General features: G+C 54.6%; 1 protein-coding gene across 4 annotated transcripts in view; it reads right to left on the bottom strand.

Moving 5' to 3' along the window:
- The window catches only part of LOC116937582 (unconventional myosin-XVI-like), a 165,170-nt gene that overhangs the window by 97,736 nt on the left and 53,250 nt on the right, over positions 1-14,184 (bottom strand). For all 4 annotated transcript variants that reach the window (XM_076052242.1, XM_076052241.1, XM_032944726.2 and 1 more), the window contains exon 2: positions 7,896-8,387. In XM_076052242.1, coding sequence (XP_075908357.1) covers positions 7,896-8,349 — 454 coding nt within the window. In that variant the 5' untranslated portion in view covers positions 8,350-8,387. The remainder of the gene's footprint in view (positions 1-7,895; positions 8,388-14,184) is intronic.

The raw sequence follows: 14,184 nt of genomic DNA, 5'->3' as shown, positions 1-14,184 counted from the left end.
TGTAAGGGAGTGATGGTGAATGGTGGTGAGTAGGTGAGTGGTGGTGAGTGTAGGTGAGTGGTGGTGACTGTAGGTGAGTGTAAGGGAGTGATGGTGAATGGTGGTGAGTAGGTGAGTGGTGGTGAGTGTAGGTGAGTGGTATTGAGTGGTAGTGAGTGGTGGTGAGTGTGAGTGGTGGTGAGTGTAGGTGATTGGTGGTGTGTGGTGGTGAGTGGTGGTGAGTAGGTGAGTGGGTGAGTAGGTGAGTGGTGGTGACTGTAGGTGAGTGTAAGGGAGTGATGGTGAATGGTGGTGAGTAGGTGAGTGGTGGTGAGTGTAGGTGAGTGTAGGTGAGTGGTGGTGAGTAGGTGAGTGGTGATGAGTGTAGGTGAGTGTAAGGGAGTGATGGTGAATGGTGGTGAGTAGGTGAGTGGTGGTGAGTAGGTGAGTGGTCGTGAGTGTAGGTGAGTGGTGGTGAGTGATGGTGAATGGTGGTGAGTGATGGTGAATGGTGGTGAGTAGGTGAGTGGTGGTGATAGGTGAGTGGTGGTGAGTAGGTGATTGATGGTGAGTGGTGGTGAGTAGGTGAGTGGTGGTGAGTGGTGGTGACTGTAGGTGAGTGTAAGGGAGTGATGGTGAATGGTGGTGAGTGGTGGTGAGTAGGTGAGTGGTGGTGAGTAGGTGAGTGGTGGTGAGTGGTGGTGAGTAGGTGAGTGGTGGTGAGTGGTGGTGAGTGTAGGTGAGTGGTGGTGAGGTGAGTGGTGTTGAGTGTAGGTGAGTGGTGGTGAGTAGGTGGTGGTGGTGAGTGGTGGTGAGTGGTAGTGACTGTAGGTGAGTGTAAGGGAGTGATGGTGATGGTGGTGAGTGTAGGTGAGTGTAGTGTGAGTGGTGGTGAGTGGTGGTGAGTAGGTGAGTGGTGGTGAGTAGGTGAGTGGTGGTGATGTAGGTGAGTGGTGGTGAGTAGGTGAGTGGTGGTGAGTGTTGGTGAGTGGTGGTGAGTAGCTGAGTGGTGGTGAGTGTAGGTGAGTGGTGGTGAGTGGTGGTGAGTAGGTGAGTGGTGGTGAGTAGGTGAGTGTAGGTGAGTGGTGGTGAGTGATGGTGAGTGGTGGTGAGTAGGTGAGTGGTGGTGAGTGTAGGTGAGTGTAGGTGAGTGGTGGTGAGTAGGTGAGTGGTGATGAGTGTAGGTGAGTGTAAGGGAGTGATGGTGAATGGTGGTGAGTAGGTGAGTGGTGGTGAGTGGTGGTGAGTAGGTGAGTGGTGGTGAGTGTAGGTGAGTGGTGGTGAGTGATGGTGAATGGTGGTGAGTGATGGTGATGGTGGTGAGTAGGTGAGTGGTGGTGAGTAGGTGAGTGGTGGTGAGTAGGTGAGTGATGGTGAGTGGTGGTGAGTAGGTGAGTGGTGGTGAGTGGTGGTGACTGTAGGTGAGTGTAAGGGAGTGATGGTGAATGGTGGTGAGTAGGTGAGTGGTGGTGAGTAGGTGAGTGGTGGTGAGTGTAGGTGGTAGGTGAGTGGTGGTGAGTGGTGGTGAGTGTAGGTGAGTGGTGTTGAGTGTGTGGGTGGTGAGTGGTGGTAGGGTTGGTGTGAGTGTAGGTGAGTGGTATTGAATGGTAGTGAGTGGTGGTGAGTGTGAGTGGTGGTGAGTGTAGGTGAGTGGTGGTGTGTGGTGGTTTGTGGTGGTCAGTGTAGGTGAGTGGTGGTGACTGTAGGTGAGTGGTGGTGAGGTGAGTGGTGGTGACGTGTAGTTGAGTGGTAGTGAATGGTAGTGAGTGGGTGGGTGAGTGGTGGTGAGTAGGTTAGTGTAGGTGAGTGGTGGTGAGTAGGTGAGTGGTGATGAGTGTAGGTGAGTGGTGGTGAGTGGTGGTGAGTGGCTGTGAGTAGGTGAGTGGTGGTGAGTATAGGTGAGTGTAGGTGAGTGGTGGTGATGTAGGTGAGTGTAGGTGAGTGGTGGTGAGTGGTGGTGAGTAGGTGAGTGATGATGAGTGTAGGTGAGTCTAGGTGAGTGGTGGTGAGTGGTGGTTAGTAGGTGAGTGGTGGTGAGTGTAGGTGAGTGTAGGTGAGTGGTGGTGACTGTAGGTGAGTGTAGGTGAGTGGTGGTGAGTGGTGGTGAGTGGTGGTGACTGTAGGTGAGTGGTGGTGAGTGTAGGGTGAGTGGTGGTGACTGTAGGTGAGTGTAAGGGCGTGCTGGTGAATGGAGGGGAGTGGTGGTGAGTGTAGGTGAGTGGTGGTGACTGTAGGTGAGTGTAAGGGAGTGATGGTGAATGGTGGTGAGTAGGTGAGTGGTGGTGAGTGTAGGTGAGTGGTGGTGACTGTAGGTGAGTGTAAGGGAGTGATGGTGAATGGTGGTGAGTAGGTGAGTGGTGGTGAGTGTAGGTGAGTGGTATTGAGTGGTAGTGAGTGGTGGTGAGTGTGAGTGGTGGTGAGTGTAGGTGAGTGGTGGTGTGTGGTGGTGAGTGGTGGTGAGTAGGTGAGTGGTGGTGAGTAGGTGAGTGGTGGTGACTGTAGGTGAGTGTAAGGGAGTGATGGTGAATGGTGGTGAGTAGGTGAGTGGTGGTGAGTGTAGGTGAGTGTAGGTGAGTGGTGGTGAGTAGGTGAGTGGTGATGAGTGTAGGTGAGTGTAAGGGAGTGATGGTGAATGGTGGTGAGTAGGTGAGTGGTGGTGAGTAGGTGAGTGGTCGTGAGTGTAGGTGAGTGGTGGTGAGTGATGGTGAATGGTGGTGAGTGATGGTGAATGGTGGTGAGTAGGTGAGTGGTGGTGAGTAGGTGAGTGGTGGTGAGTAGGTGATTGATGGTGAGTGGTGTTGAGTAGGTGAGTGGTGGTGAGTGGTGGTGACTGTAGGTGAGTGTAAGGGAGTGATGGTGAATGGTGGTGAGTGGTGGTGAGTAGGTGAGTGGTGGTGAGTAGGTGAGTGGTGGTGAGTGGTGGTGAGTAGGTGAGTGGTGGTGAGTGGTGGTGAGTGTAGGTGAGTGGTGGTGAGTAGGTGAGTGGTGTTGAGTGTAGGTGAGTGGTGGTTGAGTAGGTGAGTGGTGGTGAGTGGTGGTGGAGTGGTAGTGACTGTAGGGTGAGTGTAAGGGAGTGATGGTGATTGGTGGTGAGTGTAGGTGAGTGTAGGTGAGTGGTGGTGAGTGGTGGTGAGTAGGTGAGTGGTGGTGAGTAGGTGAGTGGTGGTGACTGTAGGTGAGTGGTGGTGAGTAGGTGAGTGGTGGTGAGTGTTGGTGAGTGGTGGTGAGTAGCTGAGTGGTGGTGAGTGTAGGTGAGTGGTGGTGAGTGGTGGTGAGTAGGTGAGTGGTGGTGAGTAGGTGAGTGTAGGTGAGTGGTGGTGAGTGATGGTGAGTGGTGGTGAGTAGGTGAGTGGTGGTGAGTGTAGGTGAGTGTAGGTGAGTGGTGGTGAGTAGGTGAGTGGTGATGAGTGTAGGTGAGTGTAAGGGAGTGATGGTGAATGGTGGTGAGTAGGTGAGTGGTGGTGAGTGGTGGTGAGTAGGTGAGTGGTGGTGAGTGTAGGTGAGTGGTGGTGAGTGATGGTGAATGGTGGTGAGTGATGGTGAATGGTGGTGAGTAGGTGAGTGGTGGTGAGTAGGTGAGTGGTGGTGAGTGTAGGTGAGTAGGTGAGGGGTGGTGAGTGGTGGTGAGTGTAGGTGAGTGGTGGTGAGTAGGTGAGTGGTGTTGAGTGTAGGTGAGTGGTGGTGAGTAGGTGAGTGGTGGTGAGTGGTGGTGAGTGGGAGTGACTGTAGGTGAGTGTAAGGGAGGGATGTTGAGTGGTGGTGAGTGTAGGTGAGATGGTGGTGAGTGGTGGTGAGTGGTGAGTAGGTGAGTGGTGGTGAGTAGGTGAGTGGTGGTGACTGTAGGTGAGTGGTGGTGAGTAGCTGAGTGGTGGTGAGTGTAGGTGAGTGGTGGTGAGTGGTGGTGAGTAGGTGAGTGGTGGTGAGTAGGTGAGTGTAGGTGAGTGGTGGTGAGTAGGTGAGTGGTGGTGAGTAGGTGAGTGATGGTGAGTGGTGGTGAGTAGGTGAGTGATGGTGAGTGGTGGTGAGTAGGTGAGTGGTGGTGAGTGGTGGTGACTGTAGGTGAGTGTAAGGGAGTGATGGTGAATGGTGGTGAGTAGGTGAGTGGTGGTGAGTAGGTGAGTGGTGGTGAGTGTAGGTGAGTAGGTGAGTGGTGGTGAGTGGTGGTGAGTGTAGGTGAGTGGTGTTGAGTGTAGGTGAGTGGTGGTGAGTAGGTGAGTGGTGGTGAGTGGTGGTGAGTGGGAGTGACTGTAGGTGAGTGTAAGGAGTGATGTTGAGTGGTGGTGAGTGTAGGTGAGTGGTATTGAATGGTAGTGAGTGGTGGTGAGTGTGAGTGGTGGTGAGTGTAGGTGAGTGGTGGTGTGTGGTGGTTTGTGGTGGTCAGTGTAGGTGAGTGGTGGTGACTGTAGGTGAGTGGTGGTGAGGTGAGTGGTGGTGAGTGTAGTTGAGTGGTAGTGAATGGTAGTGAGTGGTGGTGAGTGGTGGTGAGTAGGTTAGTGTAGGTGAGTGGTGGTGAGTAGGTGAGTGGTGATGAGTGTAGGTGAGTGGTGGTGAGTGGTGGTGAGTGGCTGTGAGTAGGTGAGTGGTGGTGAGTATAGGTGAGTGTAGGTGAGTGGTGGTGACTGTAGGTGAGTGTAGGTGAGTGGTGGTGAGTGGTGGTGAGTAGGTGAGTGATGATGAGTGTAGGTGAGTCTAGGTGAGTGGTGGTGAGTGGTGGTTAGTAGGTGAGTGGTGGTGAGTGTAGGTGAGTGTAGGTGAGTGGTGGTGACTGTAGGTGAGTGTAGGTGAGTGGTGGTGAGTGGTGGTGAGTGGTGGTGACTGTAGGTGAGTGGTGGTGAGTGTAGGTGAGTGGTGGTGACTGTAGGTGAGTGTAAGGGAGTGATGGTGAATGGTGGTGAGTAGGTGAGTGGTGGTGAGTGTAGGTGAGTGGTGGTGACTGTAGGTGAGTGTAAGGGAGTGATGGTGAATGGTGGTGAGTAGGTGAGTGGTGGTGAGTGTAGGTGAGTGGTATTGAGTGGTAGTGAGTGGTGGTGAGTGTGAGTGGTGGTGAGTGTAGGTGAGTGGTGGTGTGTGGTGGTGAGTGGTGGTGAGTAGGTGAGTGGTGGTGAGTAGGTGAGTGGTGGTGACTGTAGGTGAGTGTAAGGGAGTGATGGTGAATGGTGGTGAGTAGGTGAGTGGTGGTGAGTGTAGGTGAGTGTAGGTGAGTGGTGGTGAGTAGGTGAGTGGTGATGAGTGTAGGTGAGTGTAAGGGAGTGATGGTGAATGGTGGTGAGTAGGTGAGTGGTGGTGAGTAGGTGAGTGGTCGTGAGTGTAGGTGAGTGGTGGTGAGTGATGGTGAATGGTGGTGAGTGATGGTGAATGGTGGTGAGTAGGTGAGTGGTGGTGAGTAGGTGAGTGGTGGTGAGTAGGTGATTGATGGTGAGTGGTGTTGAGTAGGTGAGTGGTGGTGAGTGGTGGTGACTGTAGGTGAGTGTAAGGGAGTGATGGTGAATGGTGGTGAGTGGTGGTGAGTAGGTGAGTGGTGGTGAGTAGGTGAGTGGTGGTGAGTGGTGGTGAGTAGGTGAGTGGTGGTGAGTGGTGGTGAGTGTAGGTGAGTGGTGGTGAGTAGGTGAGTGGTGTTGAGTGTAGGTGAGTGGTGGTGAGTAGGTGAGTGGTGGTGAGTGGTGGTGAGTGGTAGTGACTGTAGGTGAGTGTAAGGGAGTGATGGTGATTGGTGGTGAGTGTAGGTGAGTGTAGGTGAGTGGTGGTGAGTGGTGGTGAGTAGGTGAGTGGTGGTGAGTAGGTGAGTGGTGGTGACTGTAGGTGAGTGGTGGTGAGTAGGTGAGTGGTGGTGAGTGTTGGTGAGTGGTGGTGAGTAGCTGAGTGGTGGTGAGTGTAGGTGAGTGGTGGTGAGTGGTGGTGAGTAGGTGAGTGGTGGTGAGTAGGTGAGTGTAGGTGAGTGGTGGTGAGTGATGGTGAGTGGTGGTGAGTAGGTGAGTGGTGGTGAGTGTAGGTGAGTGTAGGTGAGTGGTGGTGAGTAGGTGAGTGGTGATGAGTGTAGGTGAGTGTAAGGGAGTGATGGTGAATGGTGGTGAGTAGGTGAGTGGTGGTGAGTGGTGGTGAGTAGGTGAGTGGTGGTGAGTGTAGGTGAGTGGTGGTGAGTGATGGTGAATGGTGGTGAGTGATGGTGAATGGTGGTGAGTAGGTGAGTGGTGGTGAGTAGGTGAGTGGTGGTGAGTGTAGGTGAGTAGGTGAGTGGTGGTGAGTGGTGGTGAGTGTAGGTGAGTGGTGGTGAGTAGGTGAGTGGTGTTGAGTGTAGGTGAGTGGTGGTGAGTAGGTGAGTGGTGGTGAGTGGTGGTGAGTGGGAGTGACTGTAGGTGAGTGTAAGGGAGGGATGTTGAGTGGTGGTGAGTGTAGGTGAGTGGTGGTGAGTGGTGGTGAGTGGTGAGTAGGTGAGTGGTGGTGAGTAGGTGAGTGGTGGTGACTGTAGGTGAGTGGTGGTGAGTAGCTGAGTGGTGGTGAGTGTAGGTGAGTGGTGGTGAGTGGTGGTGAGTAGGTGAGTGGTGGTGAGTAGGTGAGTGTAGGTGAGTGGTGGTGAGTAGGTGAGTGGTGGTGAGTAGGTGAGTGATGGTGAGTGGTGGTGAGTAGGTGAGTGGTGGTGAGTGGTGGTGACTGTAGGTGAGTGTAAGGGAGTGATGGTGAATGGTGGTGAGTGGTGGTGAGTAGGTGAGTGGTGGTGAGTAGGTGAGTGGTGGTGAGTGGTGGTGAGTAGGTGAGTGGTGGTGAGTGGTGGTGAGTGTAGGTGAGTGGTGGTGAGTGTAGGTGAGTGGTGGTGAGTAGGTGAGTGGTGTTGAGTGTAGGTGAGTGGTGGTGAGTAGGTGAGTGGTGGTGAGTGGTGGCGAGTGGTAGTGACTGTAGGTGAGTGTAAGGGAGTGATGGTGAGTGGTGGTGAGTGTAGGTGAGTGGTGGTGAGTGGTGGTGAGTAGGTGAGTGGTGGTGAGTAGGTGAGTGGTGGTGACTGTAGGTGAGTGGTGGTGAGTAGGTGAGTGGTGGTGAGTGGTGGTGAGTAGCTGAGTGGTGGTGAGTGTAGGTGAGTGGTGGTGAGTGGTGGTGAGTAGGTGAGTGGTGGTGAGTAGGTGAGTGTAGGTGAGTGGTGGTGAGTAGGTGAGTGGTGGTGAGTAGGTGAGTGATGGTGAGTGGTGGTGAGTAGGTGAGTGGTGGTGAGTGGTGGTGACTGTAGGTGAGTGTAAGGGAGTGATGGTGAATGGTGGTGAGTGGTGGTGAGTAGGTGAGTGGTGGTGAGTAGGTGAGTGGTGGTGAGTGGTGGTGAGTAGGTGAGTGGTGGTGAGTGGTGGTGAGTGTAGGTGAGTGGTGGTGAGTAGGTGAGTGGTGTTGAGTGTAGGTGAGTGGTGGTGAGTAGGTGAGTGGTGGTGAGTAGGTGAGTGGTGGTGAGTGGTGGTGAGTGGTAGTGACTGTAGGTGAGTGTAAGGGAGTGATGGTGAGTGGTGGTGAGTGATGGTGAGTGGTGGTGAGTGGTGGTGACTAGGTGAGTGGTGGTGACTGTAGGTGAGTGGTGGTGACTGTAGGTGAGTGGTGGTGAGTAGGTGAGTGGTGGTGAGTGGTGGTGAGTGGTGGTGAGTAGCTGAGTGGTGGTGAGTGTAGGTGAGTGGTGGTGAGTGGTGGTGAGGTGAGTGGTGGTGAGTAGGTGAGTGTAGGTGAGTGGTGGTGAGTAGGTGAGTGGTGGTGAGTGTAGGTGAGTGGTGGTGAGTGGTGAATGGTGCTGAGTGTAGGTGAGTGTAGGTGAGTGGTGGTGAGTGGTGGTGAGTGGAGTTTCGTGTGATGTCGGCATGCAACAGTGTATGTGGGAGAGTGAGAGGTGGTGGGCGCAGGTTTGGCGAGTGGGAACGGTACAGACCGTTCCCCCCCGCCCGCCCGCTCACCTTCCTTATCATCCATCCTCTCGATGGCGTCCCGCGCGATGACGCCGGCGCTGAACCTCACTCGGCAGCGCCACCGCTCGGCGTGTCTCCTCCCCCTTGATGTCGCAGCAGCCGCCGCCGAGGCCGCCGCCATCGCACCCGGCCCTCCAGCCGCCCCTCGCACCGCGCCACCACCGCCGGCATCGTCCTGCGCCGAGTGCCGTCGGAGAGCCGCAGTCGAAGTGAGCGCGGCGGCATTTGGCGCGGTGGTTGCCGCACGGACTCGCGTGGACAGCGCCGGAACCTCCTGGTGAGACTGCTGCTGCGGTGGCGGCGGCGGCGGCTGAGGCTGAGGCTGCGGCTGGTCCCTCTCTCGCTGGTTGTAGGCACGGAGCTGCTCCGAGCGGAGCCGCTTGACGATCCGCTGCCGCTGGCTCGGAGGCAGCGAGTCAAGCAGCCTCTGGTCGATTTCCATGTCGCAGGCGTTCAGCGCCTGGCACAGCTGCAGGCAGCCTGACCCAGCCAGCAAGCCGGACAGAGAGACAAAAAGAGACAGAGACAGACAGAGAGACACAGAGAGAGAGAGAAAGAGTGACCGACACATATCCGAGGGTGATGAATGGCACGTGTTTGGACGCAGCATGAGACCGAGGGTGACGGTGGAGGCGTTCCACCGGGCCCATGGACTCAACACGACCCACAGACTCAGCACTGCACCATAGACCAACAGTGCCCATAGACATAGCACTGTACCATAGAGGAAGACTGCCCATAAACTCAGCACTACACCATAGACTCAGCACTGCACCATAGAGCAAAACTGCACCATAGACCAACACTGCACCATAGCCCAACACTGCACCATAGACCAACACTGCACCATAGCCCAACACTGCACCATAGCCCAACACTGCACCATAGACCAACACTGCACCATAGACCAACACTGCACCATAGACCAACACTGCACCATAGACCAACACTGCACCATAGACTAACACTGCACCATAGCCCAACACTGCACCATAGACCAACACTGCCCCATAGACTCAACACTGCACCATAGACCAACACTGCACCATAGACCAACACTGCACCATAGACCAACACTGCACCATAGACCAACACTGCACCATAGACCAACACTGCACCATAGACCAACACTGCACCAAAGACCAACACTGCACCATAGACCAACACTGCACCATAGCCCAACACTGCACCATAGACCAACACTGCACCATAGCCCAACACTGCACCATAGCCCAACACTGCACCATAGACCAAGACTGCACCATAGACCAACACTGCACCATAGACCAACACATAGACCAACACTGCACCATAGACCAACACTGCACCATAGACCAACACTGCACCATAGACCAACACTGCACCATAGACCAACACTGCACCATAGACCAAGACTGCACCATAGCCCAACACTGCACCATAGACCAACACTGCACCATAGCCCAACACTGCACCATAGACCAACACTGCCCCATAGACTCAACACTGCACGATAGACCAACACTGCACCATAGACCAACACTGCACCATAGACCAACACTGCACCATAGACCAACACTGCACCATAGACCAACACTGCACCATAGCCCAACACTGCACCATAGACCAACACTGCACCATAGACCAACACTGCACCATAGACCAACACTGCACCATAGACCAACACTGCACCACAGACCAACACTGCACCACAGCCCAACACTGCACCATAGCCCAACACTGCACCATAGACCAAGACTGCACCATAGACCAACACTGCACCATGGACCAATACTGCACCATGGACCAACACTGCACCATAGACCAACACTGCACCATAGACCAACACTGCACCATAGACCAACACTGCACCATAGACCAACACTGCACCATAGACTAACACTGCACCATAGACCAACACTGCACCATAGACCAACACTGCACCATAGACCAACACTGCACCATAGACCAACACTGCACCATAGACCAACACTGCACCATAGACCAACACTGCCTATGCGTCCGCACCGGGCGGTCGGCTGTGGCCGAGCCTCCCCCCTCGTTGATCCTGCTCTTCTTCGCTCTCTCGAGGCCAGTTTCCACCGTGCTCCCGCCCGCCTCCAGACACCATCCATGCGACCCCAGGCCAACTTCAGCACCCTCTCTGCTGTTTCAGGTCGCGTGCGTTGTCAAACCCTCCGCCGCCTGACGTAACCGAACAAATTTAATTGCCGTGCGTGTGTGCACAGCTTCGTGACCTGCAGTCGCTCGACACTCGCTTGGAGTGATTTCATAATCGGAGGCGATCGATGATTTTGGGCGCATCATGAGACGTTCGCGCACGGTGTGACAGCCGCATTTATGCGGCCGTGTCAGGTGGCGGTGGGGCTTACGGAAACGGATTAATCGAAGATCATGAAGGTGACTCAACGCCAAACGCTCTTACAAATTGGAGCGGCGTGCACCTAGGCCGTCTGTTGAAAGCAGTTTGGAAAGCTCACTGGTGACGGCAGGCGTGAGCAGGAATTTAACTTGGGTTGGCGGATTTGTGGTGCAGTGAGCCAACCGCAGTGTCACCGGTTGGCAAACAGTACAATATAACAAAGATCCCCCGTATAGCCTATCATGGGCTCTTTGGGAAAGCGCTGTTAGGCGAGTAGCAACTATGAAGGCCGAAAAGATACACGAGGGGCTGGGTGGCCAGCACCATGCTCGGCCGTCTTTGTCTCCCCAGTGGCGATGTTTACACACCACAACAGGTTATCATTTGAGGCTGAGTCGACCTAGGGGAGGCCTAAGACCGGTTCAGATAATCGTCAGTGGCGTTGGTCGTGAGCGGGAATCGAACTCGGGTCGCTGGTTCCTTGCAGCGTGCCAATCGATGCCCGACCACACACGGACTTGTATACAACGGTACACAACAACAACAGCCACCATTCACTACTCGTGGTGATGACGTCACCACGGCGCTTGTGCCAGGCGAGGTGCATGTCGAGGCCACGTGAAGTGCGGAAGGCTCGCTGGCAGGTCAATGTACAAGACCCAGGTGTTATGGGTTAACTGACCGAGATGACTGGCAGATGCACCGACTGTGTTGCCTACTGTGCCAACTTGCGTTTTATCTGCCCGCCCGGTGCTCCGCTCGTTGTTGTGAGCATCGCTCCTCTACCCTCCGGTTGTTGTTGCTGGAGGGCGACTGCCTCCGACTGCCCAGCAGCTTCTTTAAAAGGAGACTCATCCGCAGAGGCCGATCTTGACACCGCTGGTAACAGCCATCAGCAGGTCCAACCGGCTCCACATATTCGTGGACCACATCGGTTCCATCTCTTCTCTAGCACTGGGGTAGGCAACCCGCGGCTCCGGAGCCAGCACGCGGCGGCTCTTTGGCTGCCCCCTGGCGGCTATTTGGCTGCCCCCTGGCGGCTCTTTGGCTGCCCCCTGGCGGCTCTTTGGCTGTCCCTTGCGGGCAGCAGTCGTTCGTTAAAAAAAAATCTGAAACGTAATTGAACGTGAAGATAATTGAATAAATGTCAGGGAATGGGGTCGCCGTGAACTGTCTTGGTAGTGACAACAAAACGTACAACAGCCAAAGAATAACTAAGTGGAGGTAAACGAAATAGACACCAGGTTATCCAATCACCCATTTAGTTTGAGTCACAATGTGTGTCGTTATTGTCGTCGTTGTTGTTGTCGTCATTGTTGTCAACCCACGGCTGCTGCGTCGCGGCTCTCCAACTATTTTGGTCGGAGACAAAAACCCAAGATAAACATCTCTCGATCTTCTACTTCTTCTTCCTCCTTGAACAGTTGCTGACCGCTGCTCTCGCCCATGCCGTGCCCATTTAGCCGCCTCGATCCCGACAAACCGAAACTGCTTTGGGCATGCGGTGGGGCAGGGCTTGGGGGCTGCATGAGGCAGCCGCCAGGGGGTGGATGCCAAAACCACGCCCGGCACACTTGTGTCTCCCAGTCACTGATGTCTACACAACCACACCCGGTACTCGTTTCAGGCCCAGTTGATCTAGGGGATGCCCAAGACCAATTCAGATAATGGTCAACGGTGGTGGCCATGAGTAAAGTTGACCGGTTTAGTTGGCCGTAAATGGCTTTATAGCTCAGTGAGCTGACCACTGTCATTCCTCAAGGTATACGAAACTAAAAACGAAACTATCTTTTATTTTACCAGGTAAGGCCCCACTGAGCTATGTAGCTGTTTTTCAGAGGCAACCTCGCTATCACAAACTACAGCTCAACTTAGACGCTTATCATCATAATCATCACCTGGAAATGTATAGCATCCAAATACTCTGAACACGGGACCGTTGATTCTAAATGTGGAAGGAAAAATCCATTTGACCACGGGGAGAGAGACGGTGAAACTCCAAATATACAGCAGGCGTCAGGGTCGGGATCGAACCCACAAACTCCTGTCTCCTGTATAGCAGGCGAGGTAGTTAACCTCTCGCCACCGTGGCGCCAGACACAATCGGATACCCTAAAACCTGCACATACACGAATGCAGATCAGTGCAAAAACCACACACGCTTCTCACACAGTCCCAGGCGCGTAATTCACGCTCGCCCACACACAGGGAGAGACCAGCCTCAATGACAGACTCTCCATGACCTCATGCCTTGGCTCGGAGTAAATGCGAGCCATGGAGATCCTACGTCTCTCTCTCTGAGCAATGGAGACCCCGTGTCTCTCTCTCTCTCTGAGCCATGGAGACCCCGTCTCTCTCTCTCTCTGAGCCATGGAGACCCCGTGTCTCTATCTCTCTCTTTGAGCCATGGAGACCCCGTGTCTCTCTCGCTCACTTGGAGACTCCCTGCGGTTTAACAGAACTGTGTCTCCTTTGCACAATTCATGCAAAAATTATCCCTCTCCTCTCTCCTACCTCTCCCCTCTCATCTCACTCCACTCCTCCCCATGCACTCGCCTGCCGCTCCTGTTCACACACACACACGTATACACACGCACACACACATGCACACACACGTATATACACACACGCACACACACGAATACACACGCACACACACGTATACATACATACACAAAGAACCCCCAGTATAGCCTTAAACAGTCAGTTTGGGCAAGTGCTGTTAGCGAGTAGCACCTATGAAGGCCGGCACGGCACACGAGGGGGTGTGGGTGGCCAGCACCGTGCCCGGCCGCCTTTGTCTCCCAAGTGGCGATGTTTTACACACCGCACCAGGTATTCATTTGAGGCTGAGTCGACCTAGGGGAAGCACAGGACCGGTTCAGATAATCGTCACCGGTGTTGACCGTAAGTGGGAATCGAACTCGGGTCTGGGATTTGTAGTGCAGTGCGCTAAATGCAACACAACAACCGCCATTCGCCACTAAGTGGCGGTGACGTCACCATGACGACACTTGTGCCAGGCCATGTGCACCTTGAGGCCACGTGAAGTGTCGAATGCCCGCTGGCAGGAGGTCACGGGGCAGACCCAGGTGCCACGGGTCGACTGAGATGACTGGCTGGTGCACCACCTGTGCCCCCTACTGTGCCAACCTGCTGTGCTTTAGATACCCGGCGCTCCACTCGTTGTTGTGAGCGTCACTCCTCCGCCCTCCGTTGTTGTTGGAGGGCGACTGCCTCCAACTGCCCAATAGCGTCCTTCACGAGCCTCCTCCACAGAGGCCGATCTTGACACCGCTGGTACCAGTCATTGGCAAGTCCACTCAGCTCCACGTCCTCCTGTACCACATCATTCCATCTCTTCCCTAGCCCGTGCCGCGCCCGTTTAGCCCCCTCGATCCGGCTGAGCAAAAGCTGTTTCGGCATGCGGTGGCTGGGCATGCGGGCTACATGACCCAGCCAACGCAGCCTTGCCTGCAGGAGGAGCTCACCGATGGGACCTTGCCCACACACTCGCACGTACACACACACACGTGTGTGTGTATGTGTATCTATGTGTGTGAGTATGTAAGTATGTGTATGTGTGTAAGTGTGTATATGTGTGTGTGAGTGTGTGTATGTGCAGCCCATGGACTTGTAATTACCAACACGCTGTTCCGGCATCGGCGCATCCACACAACATCATGGATGCATGCCGGGTCCAAGCAAGAACATCTGCTGGACTACATAGTGATGGACCAGCGGATGCGAGCCCATGTCCTTGACACCAGAACCTACCGTGGAGCTGATCTGCCCTCTGACCATCGACTAGTAATCTGTAAGATTCGCCTGCCATTCTTCCACTCCGGTGGTGGGTGTACACCCAGGACCCCATTCCAACCTAAAGTGGCCTAGTCTCAGTTAGCTGATGAAAGT

Source organism: Petromyzon marinus, chromosome 55 (assembly GCF_048934315.1).
Source record: "Petromyzon marinus isolate PM22_M1 ecotype Great Lakes invasive population chromosome 55, UKy_Petmar_22M1.pri1.0, whole genome shotgun sequence".
Taxonomy (NCBI): domain Eukaryota; kingdom Metazoa; phylum Chordata; class Hyperoartia; order Petromyzontiformes; family Petromyzontidae; genus Petromyzon; species Petromyzon marinus.
Note: the sequence above shows the minus strand (reverse complement) of the source record. Positions and strands in the feature narration are given on the sequence as shown.